Consider the following 24,108-nt stretch of genomic DNA (forward strand, 5'->3'; position numbering starts at 1 on the left):
CACAATAATAAAAATGTATGGCCTCAGATAGGGATTGTGATTTTCTACTCAACTCTGCATCTGGAGCAAAAGACCATGGCTTAAATGAGCTCATTTAGGGTAATTCTTATTTGTGACATATTTTCAATGTGTCACAAAACCCTAGATTTCCTTGCTATTTTTATCTTGTCTTCTGAAAAATTCTCCAAGAAACCCAATTTGGAAGTACCTCCATTTAATGTAATTATGTTGTATCACCATGGGTCAGTGGATCTGAAGAAATCATTAACTGAGATATTTTGAGAGCACAAGATAAATCTATTTTGCAAAAGGACAGAAATGCTAAATTCCCATGAAAGGGAGCAAGCGTGGATCTGGGACTCATAAATAACAAGGAAGTATTTTCACCCCAGTGCTATTCAGTATGTAAATATGGTGGGGAACTCTTAGCCCTAGCATTGCCTTGCCCCCATCCTGATTTATATTTGTCCGATTCTTGAGAAAAGGAAGCTTAGCATTTGAAATAAATTTAGGAAGCCTCTGGTTCAATGCTCAAAAAATTGTCTGAATCGATGGGAAAGCTTGTTAAAAATGCAGATGCCCAGGTCCTGCTCCAGATCTACAGAATTAGAATCTCTGTTATTGAGCTGAAAAATCTTTATTTTGGATAAATTTCCTGGGTGAGTCTAACATGGAGGCAAATTTGGAAACGACTACTCCAATTGAACTGTCTACATCTTGTAGAACTTCCGACTACATCCTTGCCACCCAAAGGGTGGTCCAAGGACCCGCAGCATCAGAAGCTCCTGGGAGCTTTATAGAAATGCAGAATCTCATGCCCAAACCTAGATCTACTGAATCAGACTCTGCATTTTCACAAGAGCCCCAGGTAATACCTATGCACATTAAAGTTGGAGAAGCACGACTCTACTTCATCCTTGATGGATGGTCATCAATAGCTGCTTAGACACTTCCTGAATTGGGGTGCTCATCACTTTACAAGGCAATCCGCTTCATTGCTGGGTGGCTGTAATTATCAAGCAGCTCTTTCTTATACGGAGTTCACGTTTTCATCCACGCATTCATTCTGCGTATACGGGTGGACTCTGGATTAAAAAGTGACCAGATAGACATAAGCACATTATCACATTTCAGCCACTGTGTTGCAGTCCACAGGCAGAGAAAAGCTCTCTTAAAGAGAAGTGTTTTCTCCTTTCTGTTTTCACCTGGGCCAGTGTGAGGCTAACCATATTTCTTTCTTACAGAACCTCACCGAGGGCTACAAGATGTTGAGAACACAATCCAATGTCGTGAATTTTCTCCACCAGCTTCCTAATGTCCGGCCTGCGGGTCACGTGGTCTCTGCTCCAGGCTGCTGCAGTTTAACTCCTTGCTACGCAGAGGGATCAGCAGCCTCGGCGTCGCCCGTGGACTTGTTAGGCATGTGGAATCTCGGTTGCCATCCTAGACCTACTGAAGTAGAATCTGGCATTGAGTAAGATCCCCCAGGTGATTTCTTGCAGCAAAACCAGCAATTTCACAAGCACCTTTATAGGACTGCTAATTTCCCAGCCAAGGGTCTAGTCCTTTCTCTTCAATTCGGCCATTTTCATCAAGCTTAAGAAATGTTCATTGTAGTATTCCTACTTTCTGGCACTAAATTCTGCATCACTTAGCAAGTGTTTATGGCTACAAATCACCAAAAATCTTTACTAATTGGTTTTCCTAATGAGGAAATTTTCAAGTTGGATGCCAGGCACATCGAGGGTCATTATACTATTTGTTTCATATTTTTTTTCATCTCTAATATCCCCTGTCCCTGCAAAAAACAAACAATAATAAAAACACCTCTAACAAAAAGTCCAGAGATAGGGCAGACTTCAAGGTTGACTTACTTAATTCCTGAGCCTGACTTCCTTTACCCTGAGTTCTCCTAGCTTTGCCTCCTCAAGCTTCGACTCCATCTTTCCTTTGGAGGCAAGATGGCACACATCCATGTCCAGAGGAAGGCAGGGGATCTCATAGAGACAAGGAATAACTTTCCCAGACACCTAGGCAAACTTTTTCTCACATCTCACAGGCCTGAACTAGGTCACATGGCAGTTCCTTAATTGCCAAGACATTAAGTCTTATCAGATTATTGGTTTAGAAAAGTCCCTTTGGCTTCAAAATGGGGATGAATTGGAAAGGACAAAACTGGAGACAGAGCGGTCAAGTGGGAACTTGCTACAATCATCTAGGCAAGAACTACTGGTAACCTAGAGTGAGATAGGGACTGGAGGTAGAGAGCCAAGAAAGTATTCTAGAGATGTTTATGTGGGAGTTAACCTGATTGAGATCTATTTTCTTCTGTTGAAAGGATGAAAGTAGTTTTCCATCTACCCCCTCCCTCAAGAAAGCAATCAAACCTTTGTGTCCTGGAGGGGTGAATTTTTCCTGCCTCACAGAAGATTAACAAGCCCTGAGTTTTTAGTCGTTGTTTTTATTTTTTATTTTTTAGGTCGGGGAGGGGCAGAGATTGAACACGGGACCTCTATGTGACCTCCTGTGTGGGAAGCTGGGCGCTCAACCACTGAGCCACACCGGCTCTTGGAGTTGGTTTTTTCATTTGTTTTGCTTGGTGTTTGTTTTTGTTTTTGTTTTAGGAGGCACCAAGAACCACACCCAGGAACCCAGGACCTCCCACGTGGAAGCAGACATCCACTCCCACAAGACTCTGTTCTAAACAAACAAGCAAAAAAACAATAAACCAAGCAACCAACTAAGAACAAAAAGACACAATTGACAAGCAAATCTAGCTCCCAGGGCCTGCCTACTGAGCTCCATGAAGGTACTGGGAGGAGGCAGGGAGAATGGAGAGAGGACTAGATGGATTCCTCGAGCTGTGGGGATGGAGGGGTTGCTAGTTACCTTTGAGGTGCATGACCCAGAAGTGGGGACCTTCACTGGGCTCCTGTGCAGGGGGTGGACCTCTGGTGGGACTGACGCCTGGCTGCTAAGGCTGATGCCTGGCTGCTAAGGCTGTGGTGTCAGGGGCCAAGTTAGTCATGTGGAAAATGGTGGCAGTGAGCAAAGAGCAGCTGTGGACTTGGGCCATGACCATCCTAGCATGACCACAATGGGTTGAAGGCCCTTTTCCAGGGCATAGGGACTCTACAATGAGTCCAAGAAGTGGGAAGCACTGCCAGTAATGACTGACAATGGACATCTCACCAGCTTTGCTGAGTGGGTGCTTATAACCAGATTTAAATTAATAATATATATTATAATAATTGTCTACATAGGATTATAATATATTTGATAAGTAATATAATGTACACTCGTGTCCCCATCACCCAGCTTTGCCTTTGCGGTTTTCTCTGCCTGATGCTCTCTCCCCAAATTTCCACATGGCTCACTCCCCCCGTCTTCAAGGATAGGCTTAAACATCAGTGTTAGTGAACATTTCCTGAGTTCCCTTTTAAAAAGGCTTCTCCCACAAATTCTTTTTTCTTTCTTTCTTTTTTTTTAGGTACCAGGACCAGGGATTGAACCCAGGACCTCATATGTAGGAGGCTGGCACTCCACCACTAAGCCACATAGGCTCCCCCAAGTTGGCTCCCTTGTCTGTCTGCTCATTGTTTGCTCGTTGTTTGCTCATTTGTTTTCTTTAGGAGGCACTAAAGAAACTGAACCCAGGACCTCCCATATGGGAGGCGGGCACTCAACTGCTTGATCCACATCTGCTCCCCTCCCCACTCACAATTCTTATCATCCCTCTTTGCTTTATTTTTCTTCATGGAACTTACCACCATGCCTTGTACTATACATTTTACTTTTCTGTTTGTTGTCAGTCTCACGTAAATTCCATGAGCTCAGGGATTGTTTAGTGTACTGCATATCCCCAGAGCTTACTGCTGTACCTGGCATGTAGAAGACCATTGTGCTGGTTTGAATCTTTTGTGGACTCCAGAAAATTCTGTTCTAAAAGCTAATCCATTCCTGTGCATGTAAAACCTATTGTAGGTGGGACCTTTTGAGTAAACTACCTCTGTTAAGGGCTTTTGACTAGATCATCTGACCAAGGGTGAGTCTTAATCCTCTTACTCTCGGAGTCCTTTATAAACAGAGGATTAAATGCCACAAACGCAAAAAAATTTTAAAAAATTAAAAAAAGCTACAGGACAGAGACGCACTCAGAAGCTGAAAGGGAAGGCCCCTGGGAGCTGAGGAAACCACTTTAGCCAGAAGCTGAAAGGAGCGAGGCTGGGAGGAGAGGGGAGAGTTGAATGGACACCGCCATGTGACTGATCACCCAAAGCTGCGCTTGGAGAGAAAGCATCCCTGATGGTGCCTTGAGTTGGACACTTTCACGGCCTCAGAACTGTAAGATTTCAATCTAATAAATTCCACCTAGAAGCCAACTCATTTCTGGTATATTGCTTTGGCAGCATTGAGCAAACAAAAACAACCATCAACAAATATTTGTTGAATGAATGGAATTAATTAACTCATAACCATCTCAACTTAAGGGCTCATATAGTATTGCTGAGAATCCTTTACATAAAGTAATTTGCATCACCACAGATTTTTATCTCCAATAGCTGGAGCCAAATGATTCTTTCGAGACAATAGCCAAAACCTTAACTCAAAATTATTGAACTTTAAAAGATCACTGCTACCTTGGGAAAGTCAGTGGACTATATAGTAAAGAGAAATTGAAAAAAAAATCCTACAATTGAAAAGAAGTCCTGGAAACAGGAGAGACTACTGACTTCTTGGGACTTTTCAGAGAAAAATTTCTGTGTGATTCCCAGGAGAATACCAAGAAAGGGAGGGTGATGGATGGTGAATTTTAAAGGTCCCGTATTTCTAAAAAATGGAAACCTCTTTTTGGAGAGAGAAGAGCCCATAGGAACTAATATCATCAGCGTCCTGCTATCTAGAACACTCCTACTGTCCCACGTCTTGACATGCCATTGGAGACCTGGGCTAACCTGTTGGAACACACTGTAGAGAAAAATTGATCTGCCTAAGATAAAAGCAATTAAGTATCAGACGCTTAGTATGTATCCTGGGAAAAAGCATTTGAGACCTTACTGGGATATATGACTAAACTGCTTCAGAGGCTAAGCTTCTGGGGACTGTTGACCTATTTTGTTCCCCTACTGACTCAGGTAACGTCTGTGTGGTAATGCCCATGTGTCTCACCTGTTCTACCTGTTGGCACACCGCCTGGAAGGGGCCTGGGAAAATGTGGGATACTCACTGTCCTGCTGCCCTAAATTGGCCTGGGTTTTTCTGTCTTTACCATAGTCCAAAGGTGGGAGTAAAACAGGGAGTCTAGAGAATGGACTCAAGTGACCCAGAACGCATCCATCTTATGGTAAAATAATCTGTTGATATATTTGTGGCAGATAATGTCGGTGCCCTGCCCATAGCTCCTCACCCATGAGTACACTCTGAGAACCTCTAGTCTACACCACATGCCAGAGTTCCTCAAAGTGATTAAGCTCTAGGTGCCCTCAGTGGAACTTGTTTGATAATGCATGCTTTAGTTTTCATTCCCTTAACTTCTCACTTCCCCACTCCCAAGCCAGCATTTCCTGGGATCACTTCCCCAAAGCGTGCTTATCGCAGATGCTCTTGGTGTCCTACCCAGGTCTCCTTTACCTGCTGCTGAGGGTGTTGACTGCTAACAGCTCATACCTACTCCCTTCTCAGGACTGCCCTTGGCTTTGGGAGTTACCTTGCCCAGAGGTGCCTAGGAGGTTTCATTCTGCTCTTTCGCCAAGAATCAGCCACTTCCTCAAGTGGATGTTTTCTTTTTATTGGTTTCTAGGTGTGCTCATTTCTACTGGGGAATCACTCATTCTAGGCTCTCTCAGTGGACAGAGCTAGGAATATGTGTGGAGACTAACTTATGCATACCTTTATACCTATCTATATTTATTTCTGATTCTGTCTATATTTAATACCCATGATACTGCTAACTCCACCTCCAGCCCAGCACCACAGGGTTCATTCTAAGTTTCTCCCCTTTTCTTTTTGTAACTTCTTTCTCTGACAGCAAGAAATATGGCTCTCATTATATATAACATATTCACTTAGGTTTTCAACCCCAGTATACATATAAACTATTTTCAGAATCACTAACCCATATCCCTATGAGAAGCAAATTTACCAACTGCAGAACAGTGTTTGTAGACAGTTCTTGTTGTCTTTGGTCTTCAGTTTCCAGTAAAAAACAAAACAACGATGTTTCCAAAGTTCCTTAGGTAGGCTCCTTTCATCACCATCCCCTTCAGCGTGGTTATGGGATTCACTTGTGACACAGATAGATTCATTTACCACAGTTCCAATTCTACTATGGGTAGGTCCCACAACTTGGAAAATCATTTAAAAATTGACACAGCGTAAAATCCATTCATTGTGATACACAGTTCAGTGGGTTTTGACAAATGCAATGAGTTGCGTATCCATCACCACATTTCCATTTAGAACAGTTCCCTCACTCCCCCAATTCCCTTACTGGTCCTTTACAGTGAACCCCTATCCCTAAACCCAAACCCTAGCAACCACTGATCTGTTTTCCATCTCTATAGTTTTTCCCTTTCTAGAATGTCATATGAAAGAAATCATACTATTTACCTTTTTGAGTCTATCTTCTTTCACTTAGCATAATGATTCTGGGATTCATCCATGTTGCTTTATGTAGCTCTCAGTAGTTCTTTTGTCTCTATTGCAGAGCATAGTCCATTATGTGGATATTACATACTTTGTTTTGACATTTACACATTGGTGTACATTTGGGCTGTTTCCCATTATTACTATTATGAATAAAGTTTACATACAGGGCTTTACGTGAACATTTATTGTCATTTCTCTTGAGTAAATACTTAGGATTGGGACTGCTGGATCAGATGGTGGATAAATGTTTAACTTTATAAGAAATATCCATTTTCCTAAATGGCTGTACTGTTTTGTCTTCTGATCAACAAGGTATGAAAGTTCTAGTTACTCCACATCCTCACCAACCCTGTATTGTCCGTCTTTTTCTTTTTTGTAATAATAAACTTTATTTTTAGAGAAGTTTTAGATTTACAGAAAATTATACCTAAAGTACAGGGAATTCCCATACAACCCTCCCACGTCCATACACATAGTTTCCCCTACTATTAACATCTTATGTTAGGGTGGTACCTTTTGTTACAATGATGAACCAATATTGAAGCATTGCTACTAACCAAAGTCTAGAGTTTACATTATGGTTTACACTTTGTGCTGCACAGTTTTATAAGCTTTGACAAATGTATAACATTATGTGTCTGTCCTTGCAATTTCATACAGAACAATTTCACTTCTCTAAATATGTAAATCATGTTGATTTGCTTAAATGTATAAATTATCCTCATAGTGGACCTTTTTTTTTTAGTATGGTACATTTATTACAATTGATGAATACATGCTGAAAATTGCTACTAACCATGGTCGATAGCTTACATTATGGTTTACACTTTGCACTGCACAATCTTATAGGTTTTGACAAAATGTATAATGGCCTGTATCCATCATAGCAATGTCATGAAGAACAGGTATTGTCCATCTTTTTAATTTTAGCCAGTCAATAGGTGTGTAGTGATATCCCATTGTGGTTTTCATTTGCATTTCCCTGATGACTAATAATGTAGAGCATTTTTTCATGGACTTATTGGCTATTCATATGTCTCTTTGATGAAGTATTAAAATCTTTTGGTCGGGGAGCAGATGTGGCTCAAGTGGTTAAGCATCTGCTTCCCATATATGAGGTCCTGGGTTCAATCCACAGTACCTCCCAAAAAACAGATCTTTTGGCCATTGAAATAATAAGACTGTCTTATTACTACAGAGTTTTAAGAGTACTTTATATATTCTGATATAAGTCCTTTATCAAATATATGTTTTGCAAATATTTTTCGCAGACTGTTTCTTGTATTTTCCTTTTCTTAACAGTGATTTCAAAGAACAGATATTTTTAATATTAATGAAAACCAATTTATCAATCTTTTCTTCTATAGTTTGTTCTTTCTGAATTCTATGCAAGAAATATTTATCCAGCCAGAGTCTCAAAGATTTCCCTGATGTTTTTGCCTAGACATTTCATAGTTTTAGCTCTTACTTTTAGGTCTATGATCCATTTTGCTTTAATTTATTAAATTTTCAAGGTAAGGGGTTGAGGGTTTCTGTGTTTTGTGTTTGTGTGTGTGTGTATATATGTGTTTCCCTACTGTCTGGATGTCCAATTGTCTCAGGATTATTTGTTGAAAAGACTGTCCTTTCTTCATTGAATTACTTTGCGATCTTTGTCAAAAATCAGTTGAGGGGGAGTGGATGTAGCTCAGTGGTTGGCCGCCTGCCTCCCACGTATGTGGTCCTGGGTTTGATCCCTAGTATCTCCTAAAAAAAAAAAACGAAAACAACAACAATGAAAATAAAGTGATACCAAAAAAGGTTTTTTTAAAAAAAATCAATTGAAGGGAGTGGATGTAGCTCATTGGTTGAGCACCTGTTTCCCATGTAGGAGGTCCCGGGTTCAATCCCTGATACCACCTTAAAAAAAAAAATCAATTGACCCTATATGTATGGATTTATTTTGGACCTTCTATTCTGTTCCATCGGTCTTTATGTCTATCTTTATGCCAATACCACATGGTAGTGATTACCATATTTTTATATTAAGTCTAGAAATCAGATAGTGGGGGTTCTGATGTGGCTCAGGAAAGGAAAAATTGGGGGAGGGGTTGGGGATGGGAGTGCATTTAAAGAGGCAGCACTGTTCAAAGGAGAGCCCATAGATTTGAGTCAGAACATCTTAGAGGTAAGTCCAGACTCTATGCTCCCTAGTCATGTGGCTGTGGGAAATTCAATTAATGACTTGGTTTACAAACATGTAAAAGGAAGACAATAATACCTATAAATATGATCCGTAAAGATCAAATGAAATAGGATATGTGCAAGTGTTTTCTAAACTTAAAAAAATATACAAATGCTGGTGTTATTTTAGGGACAACACAGAGTAGACTTGACCATGATGGGGTTGTGGGGGGCTGTTGGTGATAGCACATGGGATTTTGGCCTTTGAACTATATAATCTAAACCTTTGATATTGAACAAGATGTTAGAATATGAGTGTAGTAGGACCATTTTTAATATCAGGGTATGAACTCCTTCCAGAATCTGGTAAAAGTCATGAACTCTTTCCAGAAAATGCCCCCCCCACACCCAGTTCTAGGAAAGGGGTCCATAGACTCCTTGAACTCCACTTATGGCCACTCATTTTAAGAATCCTAGATTTATAGATACCAGTGAACAAAGACAAAACTTGAAAAACCTAGGTTATCTATATAAGGAAAATACTGATTTTGCTGACTACTATAAATAGCTTACAGTTCCATACCATGTAGTATGTAACTACTTTGCATATAACTATGTCAGATTGATATGGTTATAACATTAAATTGTCTATTCACAAGTGTAAAAGGAAAAGTTTGAGTGAACTCAACATAAGAGCTAGTATTCTTCCTCCATGGTTTCATCTGTTGAAATCGTTACTTACCAGGTTGAAAACTGTTTCCCATAAACTGGTAGGTATGAGGCTGTGTAAGGTGTTCAGGCTTCAGAAAAAGATAAACTTGGGCGGCAATTGCAGCTCCTTCACCATTTTCTAGTAGTACCAAGACCTTGAACCCCCTGGACTTCACTAACTTCACCTGTTAAATGGGAATAACAATATGTACTTGAAGAATTTCTTTGAGGATTAGTGAAAATGCAAAGTGCCCTGGCTGTATTAGAACCTAAACAAATGGTGCTGTTATTATGGTTAATCCTTGGTGTGACACAATAGGGGTTATGGTGTCCCAGGGTTCCCAATGCCATAAATCAAATGGCATGAGATCTGAGATCAGGGGGACAATTGCTTACTCTGTTGGGAAAGTAGATGTCAAAGGCTGATAAATGTTGACATCCCCAGGGTGCCAGGGAGCGGCTCAAAGTTATGGTTTGTACTGCCTATGACAGTTCAGCGAAGCACGGCTTCTGAATGGCACTTTGTTAGTCTTTCAGGAGGCCAGTGCAGTTTCTAAGGTGGCTTAATAATCCAGTACTAACACACACGGCAGAAGAATCGGTTTAGTAATGACATTTTCCCCTTGCTTACTTCCTTGTTTTTTCTTTCTCTCGTTTGGTGAATACCAACACAAGGACTAATGAATTTCCCTCTCCAAGAATATAGTTTCGTGTCTGGGCAAGTGCCATCACCTTCCCTGACTCCTTTGGAAAGAATGGGTGCATTCTTTACCAGCGTTCATCAATTTTCAGACCAAAGTTTTCATGTTCTGTGGAAGGCGGTGTGGCCTGATGAAGAGTAGCTGGCAAGGACGCAGGCCACCTGGGTCCAGAACCCATCACGGTTCTCCACTTGTAGGAAGTGGGCTGATGGCTGAGTCTGTTTCCTCATTTGTAAATACAGCAAGTTCGGCCTTGGATGTGAGCTAGCTTCGTTCACACAGGTGGTACCGGTGACCCGGGGGAACGCTGCCCTGAGCGCGCTTAGGCACTGGAATGGGGCTTGGAGAGCACAGGCGGGCTGGCAGGCAGCGCGGCCGCGGCGGGAACCGCGAGTTGCGCGCGCAGCCCCCCCCCCCCCCCCCCACCGCCCGAACACGGCGTCTCAGTTGCTAGGGGAACGCGGACGGCGCGCTTTCCGGCGCAGTCGCGGCGCGATGCTGCTGTCATGGCGGAAACCGTCTGGAGTACTGACAGCTCGGAGGCCGTGTATCGCTCCCGGGACCCCGTGCGCAACTTGCGCCTCCGGTAGTCGCACGGCTGTAGCATGGGGACTCCGTGCTTTTATCTCCTTAGAGAATTCGAGCCTGAAGTGAACTTCTCGGTGTTCCGAGGCCCCCCACTGCCGTCTGCAGTCCTGACCAAGTCCTCCTTGGTCTCTTTACATCTCTGCATTACCCGGACGCCTCTCTGCTTCGAGCCTCCCAGCAAACCTTCCAGACCCACCTACCTCCTTTCAGGCTCCTGTCTCACCCAGCTTCCTCGCAGTCTTTTCCCTACTCAATTCCTGTCAGTCTCCTGCACCCAGCACACCTTGGCAGCCCTTCCTTCCTGTGATTTGTTTTTTCCATCCTTGCTGTGTTCAGTTCCTGGTTATGTGTCTTGTAACGCATATTTTGGGCTTTTCTTTTCTTGACAGAGTCCATCTGCAAAGAATCACATCAAACACCTTTCTCCAGTACCAGCCTGCTGCCCAGCCCGGGAAGGACCTCATAAATTTGGCCACTTTTCGACCCCACCCCAGCGCCAGTGAGTGTTTTGGTGATCATGCGGTCTCCCCGGGGTCTCGCGAAGGGCCTGGTGTGGTAGACTTACCTTTTAAGACAGAGTAGACCCACAGGTCTGTGGTCTGTGAGAAATCTGCACTTTTTTTTTTTTTTTTACAGACTAGGCAACTACTGCACAGAGATGTTGGGTTCCTTGCCCAAGATCACAAAGCTGGTAAATTTTGGAGCCAGGATTTAAACCCAGACACTTTTAACTACTACACTACTTTGTGTATGAAAATTGAATCAGACGTGATTCCTGCCATCAAGATACTGATCTGAATTGTGGTTATATGTAGTAAAATAACAAAGCCATACTTTATAAATGTTAGAGTTGCCTGGCAACTTAAATACCATTTGTGGCCTTTTTTTTCTTTCCTAAGAAAAAATATGTTCCAAGCTCTAAATAAAAATGTAAATGCCTTTCTAGACCATTTTAAAGTTGGGGACTGCTTGAAAAATATACATATTAGTATCAGCAGTGCCATTGCACTTTTCCTTATCTGGGAAGCCAGAAGAGTAAGGAAGAGAGCACTGTATGCTTGTGTTAGGTCACCATTCTCTCTGATTTTATCATGTTTCTGTGTCTGTTCAAAAATTTTCCTGAAGAAGTGTATGGGCTGGTGGTTTGTGAAGCATGTATCTCTGAAAAAGGTATACTTAGCCAGGAGTCGATTAGATTTTAATCTTTTAAAAATTTTGTGCTTCTAGATATTTAGCTTCAGGGTTCATTTCTAGTGAATGCACACAGTTAGGATTAAGGAAGGGCTGTCGACCTATATCTAAATTTCAGCCCCTGATACTGAGTTAGATTAAATAAGTCCTGGAAGGCAGGACCACCTTTAGTTTAAATTAGAATAGTGGTTAAGATTTCTTGGGTTTCTAATCTTAGGTTTTGTACCTACTAACCAGAGTACATGCCCAGCCTCTCTAGACTCTTCTAGAGTGAGTATGTAATAAATTCTTGAACTTCGACTGGTTTTGTGGCAAATGAAAGGGCAGGAACTTTAGTTATAACCAAGCAGGGAGTAAGAAGTGGTCTTGGCTTAGCTCAAGCAATTGACACATTCTGTCATCTTTGAAGGTGGACACCGCCCAGAGGAAGATGAAGAGGAGGAGGTTGTGGTTGGGTGGCAGGAGAAGCTCTTTAGCCAGGTGAGCCAGTGTGACTTGTCTACTCCATTTACCTCCACTTAGTCCACCTCCACCTGGCTAGCAGCAGGGAAGGACTCCCCACTTTGAAAGAGAGGGCTGCTGGCAAGGCGCCCCATACCCATGTCACTAATTTTAAATAGTTTCAGTGAATATCTTTGTATTAGACCTTGTTTTGCTCTCAGATTATTTTATCAAATTAGAGTCTTAGAAGTAGAATACTAGATTAAAATATTAGTTTCAAGATTCTTGGTACATATTGCCAAACTGATTCCCAGAAAGGTTGCAACCATTTATACTTTGCCTTGTTACATTTTCAGGGGCAGTGTAACATAGTGAAAAGCAAGCCCAGCTTTTGGGTTCAGGTAGACTTGGTGTCAAATCCTGACAGCAACTTGCCAGTTTTATGCTCTTGGATAAAGCACTTTTCATGTCTGGACCACATATACTCTATAACCGGAGAGTTGGATTAGACCATCACTCTGGTTCCTTTTAGCTCAAACATTCTTTGGATCTCCTGTTCTCTCTTAGCCTGGATAAATGAGAGTAGATTATGAAAACATGTCAAGTAGCATCTGTTCTATAGAACTGATTTAATTAGAAAGTGATAGGAACCAGAGTTTGAAGTGTTCTCAGTAAATCTCTGTTTTCTTATGATGACCTCAGTTTGAGGTAGACCTGTACCAAAATGAAGCAGCCTGTCAGAGCCCTTTGGATCATCAGTACCGCCAAGAAATCCTGCATCTGGAGAACTCAGGTGGCAGGAGAAACCGACGAATCTTTACCTATACTGATTCTGATAGGTACACCAACTTGGAGGAGGTATTGTTCTTTCCAAGGTCTTATAGCTTCCTTCTCCTTTGCCGCCCCTAGGTTCCTGGCCTCACTGGGTTTGAGTATTAAATCAGAAGCTGTTATGGGGAGATAGGTAGCCTGTCCAGAAACTGCTGTGTGCTACTGGCAGCCAAGCTGGAGTAGAGTGGGCACAGTCTACTGGTGGCATGACTTCCGCTCCCTTCTTGCCTGTTGGAGGGTCTGTGGGAGCTGGTGGGAACCAGCCTCTCTAGTGATAGACTTGCACATTGCAAATGGGAAGAAACAGTCACTGAATCTGACTTCTTTCATGCATCCCGAGGTGAGACAGAACAGGTAGGGTTTGGAATAATCTAGATAAAGTTCAGCCAAGACTCTGAGTGCATGGGTTTGAAGAGGAATTCTGGACAGCCATGGGGAATGGCCTCGATTTGTTTGTGCCAGAATATCCTGTGGATTTGTTTAACATTTTCTTCAGTCACTATTCTGTCTTGTCAGTGAGATTGTAAACTCCCTGAGGTTAGAGCCTGTATTTTCCGCTTTTTCACTCTGACCTTGTAGTTCTCTGTGAGGAGCAGGGGTTACATGAATGTTTTTGAAAGATTGGCCTCCTTTTAGGAGAAGAAGTGTGGGCTGGTAGCATATAAAGATTGGTCTGTTTTTGAAAAGCAAATAAAAAAGAAGTTTGTGCTCATTTGCCCCTGTGAGGCTTTCCCATAAAATACTTTTATCCCCATTTGGCACCTTCCCACCACATCTATAAGGCAAATTCACTCAAGTTTTTGTTGGTATGTGCTCAGAGAGTGTAGACTGATTTTAATATTAGCATAAATAAACTCATTTCTGAAGGACAAAATACTGCCAAAATCTTAGGCAAACCGTGGCCTGGTAGGAATTTTCTTTGGGTCATTGGTGCCTCTGCTTTCCTCCATTAGCATGTATAATAATGAGGTGACTATACTCATTAGGCTGAGGTCCCAGAGGAGGTTTCAGAAGGAAGCCTGCCCCAGGTACTTGGCCTGTGTGGCCCTGATCAGGTGGGTTTCATAGGGCTACTCTCTATTTCCAGCACTGTCAGAAAATGACCACCGCAGCCAGTGAGGTGCCATCATTCTTGGTCGAGCGAATGGCCAATGTCAGGCGGCGGCGGCAGGACCGGCGAGGGATGTAAGTGCAAGTGCGTTGTCCTTCCACACTAGAGTTCCCAGTCTGTCTGCTGCTGGAGCTTCCCTTTCTGGAAAGGACTCCACTGGGGTGTGCTCCCGTGTTGCTCCCTCGGACTCTTTAGAGGGTTCTGGGGAAGTGACCCTTCTTGTGCCTCTCAGGGAGGGTGGCATCCTCAAGTCACGCCTCATCACCTGGGAGCCCTCAGAAGAGTTCGTCAGGAACAACCATGTCATCAACACGCCTCTTCAGACGATGTACATCATGGCAGACCTGGGGCCCTATGGAAAGTGAGTGACGCTTCTCCTGGCCCAGCTCAGGTCCTTGTTCTTTTCTTCTCTGACTAACCAGCACCTTCCTGTTGTAGTCATCCCTGGGTACTTGGGATGGAGGACTTTTTCTTCTTTTTCTCCTTACTTGTACTTGGAAGACAGCATTTTGCCCACTGTAATTCTCACTCCAGCCTCGGTCCTCTCCCTTGAAGTGGGCTGACTGCCTCTTCCTCTTTCCTTGGAGGTGGGTCCTGGGATCCTGAACCTTGGTGTTGATTTCCTGGTTCCTAGGCTTGGCTATAAGAAGTATGAACAGGTCCTCTGTGCTCTGAAGGTGGACAGCAATGGTGTCATCACCGTGAAACCTGACTTCACTGGACTCAAAGGACCCTACAGGTGAGGAGAAGAGGAAGGGCCCCTAGAAAAGGGTAGTGGATGCTGAAATTCCTTCCCTTGGCATCATTTCTTGCCTCTAGTTGATGAGATGCTCAGAAAGCCCTTTATCTGTTTTAATTTTTAAATTCCCAGACAAGGGTCCATATTCTATTCTGGGTCATAGGCCCTTAAGAAATTGCAGGCCCTTTCTTAGAAAGTGAACAATTGTACCAATTTGAAAGTGGTAACTTCAGTAGTCCTATTTAAGTGAAAATAGTTCTTTGGGCTGTTGAATACAAGGACTGACCAGACAGTGTGAGCTGAGCTCAAGCCAGGGCTTTTTCTTTATGCTGGCTGGTCCTCGTCCCTGTGTTAGAATAACAGAATTGTACATTTGAAATCGTCTAGACCAACCTGTCCATTTTTCAGGTGAGAGAAGTGGGCCTCCAGAGATGTTGCTTAGAGTTGCTTAGAGATTCTGGGTCCAGAATCTGCTCTCTGCTTTACCATTTTGTTTCCCTCTCCTGGTCATCATCATGGCCATTTCCATCATCACGTATTTCTAATGAGGTGTGTGACGAGTGATGGCGCATCCATGGACTAGGTCTGGAGAGTGCTATTTCTTATTACCTGAGTTGGTCCTTTTTGTGGCTTTGAACTTACAGAATTGAGACAGAGGGGGAGAAGCAGGAGCTGTGGAAGTATACGATTGACAACGTGTCCTCCCTTGCACAGCCAGAGGAGGAGGAGCGGGAACAGCGTGTGTTCAAGGATGTAAGAGCTAATTCATTCCAAGTACTGGGGGATGAGTCTCTGTGCCTGGGAGCTGAGTCTTAGGTTGATGTCAGCAGTTGCTAGGGAAAAGCCTTGCTCTTAGGCGCCCTCTCCTGACCCAAAAGCATTGCTGACATATCATAGCCTCTTTTGTTCGTTTTGTAACATAATAATGGTTGCCATTTATTTGAGCACTTACCATGCTCTGTGCTAGGCACTTCACATACCTTGTTTCATTTAGACCTTACAACAATCCTGTGGGGTAGATGCTATTATTTATTACCATTTTATAAATGAGGATACTGAGATTGAGAATCTAAGCAGTCTGCCCAAGATCACATAGCTTGTAAGTAAGTGCTGGAGCCAGGATTTGGTCCCAGGTTAGTTGACTCCAGAGCCTCTGTCCTTCACTTTAAAAATGGCAGTGGCTGGGATGCTTAGCTGTCCAGCTCTCTTTGGCATTTCCCACCATTGCTCCTTTTAGCCATCTCATTCAGAACTGAACCCTGGGATGTTTTGGCTTGCATCCTGAGTTTTGGTTTGGTTTGATTCTTCAGCTTTATGGTCGGCACAAGGAGTATCTCAACAGCCTTGTGGGCACTGACTTCGAGATGGTGAGTAGCTCGACTTCCTGCAGCACTGGGAGTTGTGTTTAGCCAGAGCCTTCTGACCACACATGAGTAATGGTGCCTCTCTTAAAGGACCCCAAGACATACTCATCAGTGGAAAAGGGAAGTCAAAGAATCAGGTATAGAGGATAGTCCTTATGTGTTTAAAAAATTACATATTGATGTAGAACTGTGATTGCATAGAAAAAAGTATGAAAGGATACACACATGCTAATGGTGGCTTTCTCTGAGGTGGGGTGGTATTCGGAAATGGGTGCCAGGTGGTGAGAGGGATTTGTAGTGGATTTTTGAATTCGCTATACCCAGATAGTTTTGAATTTTTTCAGAAGTGATAATACATTCATGTATTATTTTATAATTAATAAAAAATATAGGGAAGCTGACTTGGCCCAGTGGTTAGGGCATCCATCTACTACATGGGAGGTCCGTGGTTCAAACCCCGGGCCTCCTTGACCCGTGTGGAGCTGGCCCATCTGCAGTGCTGACGCACGCAAGGAGTGCCGTGCCACGCAGGGGTGTTCCCAGTGGAGGGGAGCCCCATGTGCAAGGAGTGCACCCCATACGGAGAGCCACTTAGCGCAAAAGGAAGTGTAGCTTGCCCAGGAATGGCGCCGCAGACACCGAGAGCTGACACAGCAAGATGATGCAACAAAAAGAAACACAGATTCCCAGTGCCACTGATAAGGATAGAAGCGGACAAAGAAAAACACGCAGCAAATAGACACAGAGAACAGACAGGGAAGGGGAGAGAAATAAATAAATAAATAAATAAATCTTAGAAAAAATAAAAAATAAAATAAAAAAAATACAAAGAGAAAAACACCTTCTTCACCCTACATGTGGATATTTTTCCTAGGTACCCTATAGAAAAGGAAGAAGTGTAATTTCTGTTTGCCAAATAATTATGCTCTTAAAAAAGCACAAAAAACCAAAAAGCAGCAACAACAGTTTAGGCCTGTTATTCTGTGATCCTGTTCTTTGTCTGCCCTCATTCCAGAGGTTCCATTTACAGATCTGGAAGCAAGGATAGAATCACCCATGGGTCTCCCTTTCTCTTAAAAAAAACAACACTTTTGTTATTTTTGTATGGCATAAACAAGGGGTTCAATATTAAAAAGTAGATACAACACATAAATAATTTAAAAAGAAAAGCCCGCTCGTTTCTTGACCTCAGCCATCGAAAGGCAACAGGGGTCTTGAGCTTTCCGCTGTACTGAAAGGGCAGTTGTTACTTCCCTTGGCTGTTCTTATAAATTGTCCATACCACATTGCCCTCCCTGCCAGTGAACTTATGTGCTTTTTTCCCTACTTTATGAATTTTAGAAATGAAGGAAAGAGATTTGTGGAGAAGTGGCAGAATGGGGAAGGAAGTACAGTAGTAATGTGCCAGGGTCTGAAATCAGGTCAGGTCTTCAGCTCTGTGGACAGGGCTGGAGGAGAAAAGCTGATTCCCTTCAGGCCTCCTGATCCTTTCCCACTTCTCTCCACCTTAGACTGTCCCGGGTGCCCTCCGGCTCTTTGTAAATGGAGAGGTAGGTAAGTGGCTTGACAGGTCTCCTGATGGTTGGGCAAGTACTCAAATGGAGCTGAGAAGGAATCTACCCACCCTGGTGGAGGCCTTGGGTTATCTGCAGTACTTGGGAAACTCAGCATTATTCTCTCCTGGAAACACAGAACCCTCGAGGGACTTGATTCTAGAAAAGTGTAGGCCCATTGGTGCTGGGTTGGGTGCTAAGGTGGTAGGAGAACAAGCTGAAATCATTTCTTGTTCTCTCTTTAAGTTTCAGCTCAAGGCTATGAGTATGACAATCTCTACGTTCACTTCTTTGTGGAATTGCCGACTACCAGTAAGTAATAGTCCTAAGCCTCAGTTTTTGTACCCGTTCTGACAGTTTTCTAAAGGCATTCAGTCAGCCCCCATTCCTCATTGGTACTCTTACTGTTCTTTTCTAGGTCACAAATCACTTTCATGTTGCCAGATCAGGTCGTGATTTCTCTGATTTCACTTTCCTTGATCTCTCAGAAGCATTTGACAAGTTGACTTTTCTTCTTTGAAACTTTTCTCTTGGCTTCTGACTCTTCTTCTTATCTCATTAGTAGCATATGGCTTTCTGTTACTCTATCTATAGTCTTCCTAGGTGATTTCATCCAGTTCCATGGCTTTGAATACCACTTATATGTCTCTGACTCCCAGATGTCTATCTTTAGCAGTGACCTCTTCCTTGACCTCCATACTCAAATCCAGTTTCTGCTTTGTCATTTCCGCTTAACCATGACCAAAAAGAACTCTTGATTCCTTCTCCTCTCTTAAATCTGCCCTCTCCGATATTCCCCATCTTAGCAGAACAGCAGTGTCATATCCACTTAGTTGTTGATACCAAAAACCTAGGAAACATCCTTGATTCCTCACTTTCTTTAGCTCCCCACAGCCATTCAGTCCGTCAAGAATTCCTGTCAGCTTTATCTTCCAAAGATATCCTGAGTTTGTCTGTTCTCTCTATAACCCTAGACCAAGCCACCATCATCTCTTGTCTAGTGCAATCTATTTTTTACTTATTGTCTTGCTTCCTTTCTACTTCCTTTTACTATGCATCTGGAACACACACTGTAGCCAAATTGACCTTTTAAAAAAGTAAACCAGTTGTGTCTCTCTTGGACTTAAAACCTAACCCCAACAGCTTTCCTTCCACTTAGAGTAAAATCTAAGCTCCTGACTCTGGATGAGCTGGCTTCTGCCTCTCTCCCCCTTACAATGTAACAGTCATACTTTCTTTTCTGTTCTTCATCCTGCCAAGTTCATTCCTAGCTTAGGGCCTGGGGAGGACTCTTTCCTGCCTGAAACCCTTTTCTGTCATATATTTGCATGGCTGGTTCTTCTTGATGTTTAGGTCTCAGTGTAAGTGTCACCTCTCTCTAACCACCCAATGTAAATGAGCCTCCAAGTTCCCCAGTCCCTTCACCCTGTTTTATTTTTAGTCTAGTGTTTGTCACTACCTGATATTGTCTTGTTGGGTGGTTTGCTGTCTGGATCCCCACATTAGCATATTAGCTCCTTGAGGGAGAGCAATCTTTTCTATGTGGTCACTAAGGTATCCCCATTGCCAGCATGTTGCACATAGTAGACACTCAATAAATGCTCAATGAATGAATGAATGATTGAATAGGTGAAAGAATGATGGGTTGATTGAATGAATGAATAAAGGAATTTTGCTTTTTTCTCAACTACTTGCCCTCCTCCCATGTGAACTTATTATATATGACTTTGGCTTTCAGACTGGTCAAGTCCAGCATTCCAGCAGCTCTCAGGAGTAACACAGACCTGTGCCACCAAATATCTGGGAATGGTATGGAGGATTGGGGGGTCTCTGGAAGGGAACAGAAATCTGCTTCTGGGTGGCATCTGAAGCTTTGCTAGGCCAATAGCCAGGAACTCTAGGGGGGAGTGCAGAGTTGGGTCCTCCTGGATGGGCTCTGCAGAGCCGTGCTGCCTGGTCCAGCGGTCTTCTCTAGGTCTTTTTGAGAATGACAGCAGCGGTACTTGGGTCTTCCTTCCCCTCTTATCCTCTTATCCCTTACCTGAGAAGGAAGTGCCCCATTTTCCTTTTTCTCTTATAACTGGCCGCAGGGAGACCTCATTCTAAGTGAGGCCTTGCGCATCCTGTGAGGCTGAGTATGAAATAATGCTCCTTTTTTTTAAGGACAAGGTGGCCTACTTCTCCTACCCATTCACATTGGAGGCCTCCTTCCTCTATGAGGACGAATCTGCTGGTGAGTAGGTCAGCAGTTGGTCCTAGGCCTTGGGTCCCCTCAGCTGGTGACCCCTCTTGCTGAGGGCCTTCCGTGATCTGGCCGTTTCTTGCACTTGTTTCCAGATGCTGTCCCCGAGTGGCCTGTGCTCTACTTTGAGGTTCTCTCTCTGGACTTCTGGCAGAGGTATCGTGTGGAAGGCTACGGGGCCGTGGTGCTGCCTGGCACCCCAGGTAACCCCTTGTCCCCGCCCTTCCTGTGGTCCATGCCCTAGTCCTAGGAACAAGATTCGATGGCTTCAGGTGAGAAATAGGGATAATTAGAAGTTAGAAACGTTTAACTTGCAAGATTCATGACTTCTTTGAGGAATTTTTTGCCGCCATTAGAGACAACTAAGGGAAATTGGAGGTGACTTCTGAGGGTGAGGAACCTGAGGGTCTCTCTTGTTTGCTCCAAGTTCCTCTGATTTGATTTATGGCCTGAGGGAGAAGCTTCCTGACAAAATAGGCTCTTGCCATATATATATATATATACTGAATGGTGAGCATTCACTTTGAAATAATGGTGACTATCTTTTATTGGATGCCAAACAGGTGCTAAGTGCTTCTTATTTAATGCTCCCAGCCACTCTGTAAGTTGTAGATGGTGTTATTTCCATTTTCCTGGATGAGGAAAATGAGATGCAGTCAGGTTAAGAAACTTGTTCTGGGTACACAAATAGTAACTGGCAGAGCAGAGATGTGAGTTTATGTCTGATTGATTTCGAGATGGCTGCTCTTTACCTCCATGCTAACCTTCACCAGACGTCAGGTATTTTAGTGGCATCTCTGCCTGTGGCGTTGCTGGGGAGTAGGTTCGGGACCAGGAGTCCCATTGTGTTCCCTTGCGTAGGCTCACACACCCTGACAGTCTCCACGTGGAGACCCATGGAACTCGGCACCGTGGCTGAGCTGAGGAGGTTCTTCATTGGCGGGTCTTTGGAACTGGAGGATCTTTCCTACGTGCGGATACCAGGAACCTTCAAGGTGACTTTTGTCCCTGGGGAAAGTTCATGCTCGGAACGTATGCTCCCATCGTTCTGTTCATAGAAGGTGGGATGTGGGCTAAGGCCTCTGAGTTGTTCATTTTTCAGGGTTATTCCTCCCCTTCCTTCCTGTGGCTGGCTTTTTGACCTAGACACAGATATCTATACTGCCCTCCTAGGGGGTCCCTGGACAATAGTCTACTCAGAAATTCCCTCTGGCCTGGTCAGAGCCACATACTCCTTCCACCTCATCAGTGAAGGCCTTGGTAATCGGGTGGGTAGGCTTGGCAGGACACAGGTGTGACTGCTTATTCCAGAAGAGACTGGGTTGTTCCCTCTTTACAGTCAGGAGCCCAGTTTTACCCTTGAGGTGATGGGGTCTGGGTGATGGAAGGAGATTTCCCCAACTGAGCTTTTCTCCCCAAGACTACGAGTAAGAGTGAGAGTGAGCCCTCATGGCGCCTGGGGTCTAGACTGTAGAAGCCTGTTGCTATCTCATCTATATCCCCCAGGGGGAGCGTCTGAGCCGCTTTGGATTCTGCACAGAGACCACAGGCAGTGTCACCTTCCGCTTCCACTGTCTGCAGCAGTCCAGGCAAGTGACCCTGCCCACTGCCTTAGCACTCCTTATCCCTGAGGGCTGGCAACAGCAGTGACCGAGTGGTGGGCTCCCCTGCAGGGCCTTCCTGGAATCGAGCTCCCTCCGGAAAAAGATGCAAAGTGTGCTGGACCGTCTGGAAGGCTTCAGCCAGCAGAGCTCCATTCACAATGTGTTGGGTAGGTGCCCCTCTCCCACCTGCTGACCACCCAGGGTCAGCCTTGGCCCTGTTCCTTCCTCACCATGGCAGCTGACTCCTGGATCTGCTTCCCTCGCAGAGGCCTTCCATCGAGCACGGCGCCGCATGCAGGAGGCCCGAGAAAGCCTTCCCCAGGACCTCGTGAGCCCCTCTGGAACCACAGTCTCCTAGCTCACTGCAACCTGGCCCTCCGTGCTAGAGAAGACTAGTGATAGCTAAGGCTGGTGCTCTCCAGCCTCTTTGTCTTGCCCTTTAGAAATCACCTTTACCTGCCAAGAACCAAAAGAGCTGGGAAAAACCCCAGTGCTGGCCTAGACTTCAGCAGGGTCTTCTCCCTGCCGTGTGGAAACAAAGCCAGACACCCTGTGGCCCCCATGTGGTCCCCTCCTCTTCATAGTTCAGATGTGAAATGGGAATCACGAGTTTGGGATGACCCCATATTTAGTTCTGTTGTTGAAACAGTCTCTTCTCTGGTTTGTCTCACAGTTCCAGTAGCAGAGTACTACAGGTATTTCCTGCTCCACAACCTTCTTTAAAAATGGAGGCCCAAGAGCCATAGTTAACAGTAATATTGTAATATTTTTGCAGCAATGGCAAAAAAGGTATTATTTCTAAGGGACAACAATGGGAATATAAGGGAGCATGGGATTTTTCCTTTACAGTAATGAAAACATTCTAAAATTAGCTGAGGTGATGACAGCCCAACTCTGTGATGAAAATGAGAGCCACTGAGTACACACTTTGAATGGATTGTACAAAGCATGGGGCTGTATAACAGGGAATCCAGTGGGGGAAGATGATCTGTGGTTAACAGAATATGAGAAAGTACTTTCATGAACTGTAACATATATCTAATACTATTAACATTAATCATAATGTTAGTAATCAGGTAGGTTGGGGGAAAATACACTAAACGTAAGATATGTGCTATAGTTAGCAATATTTTGATGATGTTCCTTCACAGTTCGTAACAAATGTTTCGCAACAGTGCAAGGTGGTGGTGGTGGGGTGATGTGTGGAAGCCTGTATGATGATGTGCATGTTTGTTTTGTAAGTTTGCAACTTATCCTATCTACTTACTGTTTATGTATGTTCATATAGGAATGATATACTTCAATAATATTTTATTTTTTAAAAAATGGAGGGAAGCAGATATTGTTCAACTGATAGAGCATCCGCCTACCATATGGAGGGTTCAGGATTCTATCCCCAGGGCCTTCTGACCCGTGTGGTGAGCTCGCCCGCGCGCAGGGCTGCTGCGTGCAGGGAGTACCATGCCGTGAAGGGGCGCCCCCACATAGGGGTGTCCCACGTGCAAGGAGTGTGCCCCACAAGAAGAGTTGCCCCAGGGGAAAATGGTGCAGCCTGCCCAGGAGTGGCGCTGCCCACACGGAGAGCTGACATAGCAAGATGATGCAGCAAAAAAGAGACGCAGTTTCCCAGTGCCACTGGATAATGCAGGTGGCCACAGAAGAACACAGCGAATGGGCACAGAGAACATAAAATGGGGGGACAGGGGGAAGGGGAGAGAAATAAATAAAAATACATAAAAAAATAAAAAGGAGGCCCAAGAAAGAAGAACGAAGGTGAGGAAAATCTTAAGTTCATGCCTGTGAGTCTCAGCCTGCTTTTTCCAGGATTGCCTCCTTGCATAGTTGGGACTTACTGAGTTTGAGACACAACTTATTTCTGGAGTAACTGAAGGCTGAAGGCAATGCCTGCTCTTTTCCAGGTGGCATTTTTTTGTTTGTTTTTGTACATAAAAATTGTTTTTATGGTGCTGGACATTCTTTGGCTGTTTTTGTTCTCAGGTCACTGGCACAGCTGAGGTGTTCTTATCATAGGGCCCCCGCACGCCTCTGCCCTCCACCTTCTCTGCCTTTTACTTCTCCAGAGTATTTCTTTCAGCTCTTAACTCAGTCCCAAGGAGAGGTTTGGAGGGAGTGCCAGCTGTGTCTTAGCAGCACTCCTTTTAAACACCTGGAGCAGAGCATGAGGCCGGGGCCGTATGCTGCCCAGCCCAACACAGAGCAA

General features: G+C 44.0%; 1 protein-coding gene and 1 long non-coding RNA gene across 2 annotated transcripts; one reads left to right on the forward strand and one right to left on the reverse strand.

Moving 5' to 3' along the window:
• Positions 1–6,848: 6,848 nt before the first annotated feature.
• LOC139437149 (uncharacterized) lies at positions 6,849–11,059 on the reverse strand. The gene is made up of 3 exons (XR_011646847.1): positions 11,012–11,059; positions 9,554–9,707; positions 6,849–8,394 (listed from the first exon to the last, which is right to left on the reverse strand). It is a non-coding gene; the product is annotated as an uncharacterized lncRNA (long non-coding RNA).
• Positions 10,661–23,859, forward strand: MKS1 (MKS transition zone complex subunit 1). Its single transcript, XM_004461300.5, has 18 exons — positions 10,661–10,809; positions 11,201–11,310; positions 12,412–12,482; positions 13,146–13,301; positions 14,362–14,459; positions 14,618–14,746; positions 15,020–15,124; positions 15,769–15,877; positions 16,435–16,491; positions 18,000–18,042; positions 18,288–18,353; positions 19,780–19,850; positions 20,205–20,274; positions 20,379–20,486; positions 21,145–21,278; positions 21,790–21,872; positions 21,957–22,054; positions 22,154–23,859. Exons 1-18 carry the CDS (start codon positions 10,730–10,732, stop codon positions 22,243–22,245), a joined length of 1,680 nt encoding a protein of 559 aa, XP_004461357.1. The 5' UTR covers positions 10,661–10,729; the 3' UTR covers positions 22,246–23,859.
• Positions 23,860–24,108: the final 249 nt, after the last annotated feature.

Source organism: Dasypus novemcinctus, chromosome 21 (assembly GCF_030445035.2).
Source record: "Dasypus novemcinctus isolate mDasNov1 chromosome 21, mDasNov1.1.hap2, whole genome shotgun sequence".
In the NCBI taxonomy this organism is placed as follows: domain Eukaryota; kingdom Metazoa; phylum Chordata; class Mammalia; order Cingulata; family Dasypodidae; genus Dasypus; species Dasypus novemcinctus.

What these genes read in the sequence shown, in the direction of transcription:
- MKS1 (XM_004461300.5), top strand. Translation starts at nt 10,730, where the DNA reads ATGGCGGAAACCGTCTGGAGTACTGACAGCTCGGAGGCCGTGTATCGC. An exon ending in GGTACACCAACTTGGAGGAG is followed by an intron (nt 13,302 to 14,361) that starts GTATTGTTCTTT and finishes CTCTATTTCCAG; the next exon opens with CACTGTCAGAAAATGACCAC. An exon ending in GACCTGGGGCCCTATGGAAA is followed by an intron (nt 14,747 to 15,019) that starts GTGAGTGACGCT and finishes CCTGGTTCCTAG; the next exon opens with GCTTGGCTATAAGAAGTATG.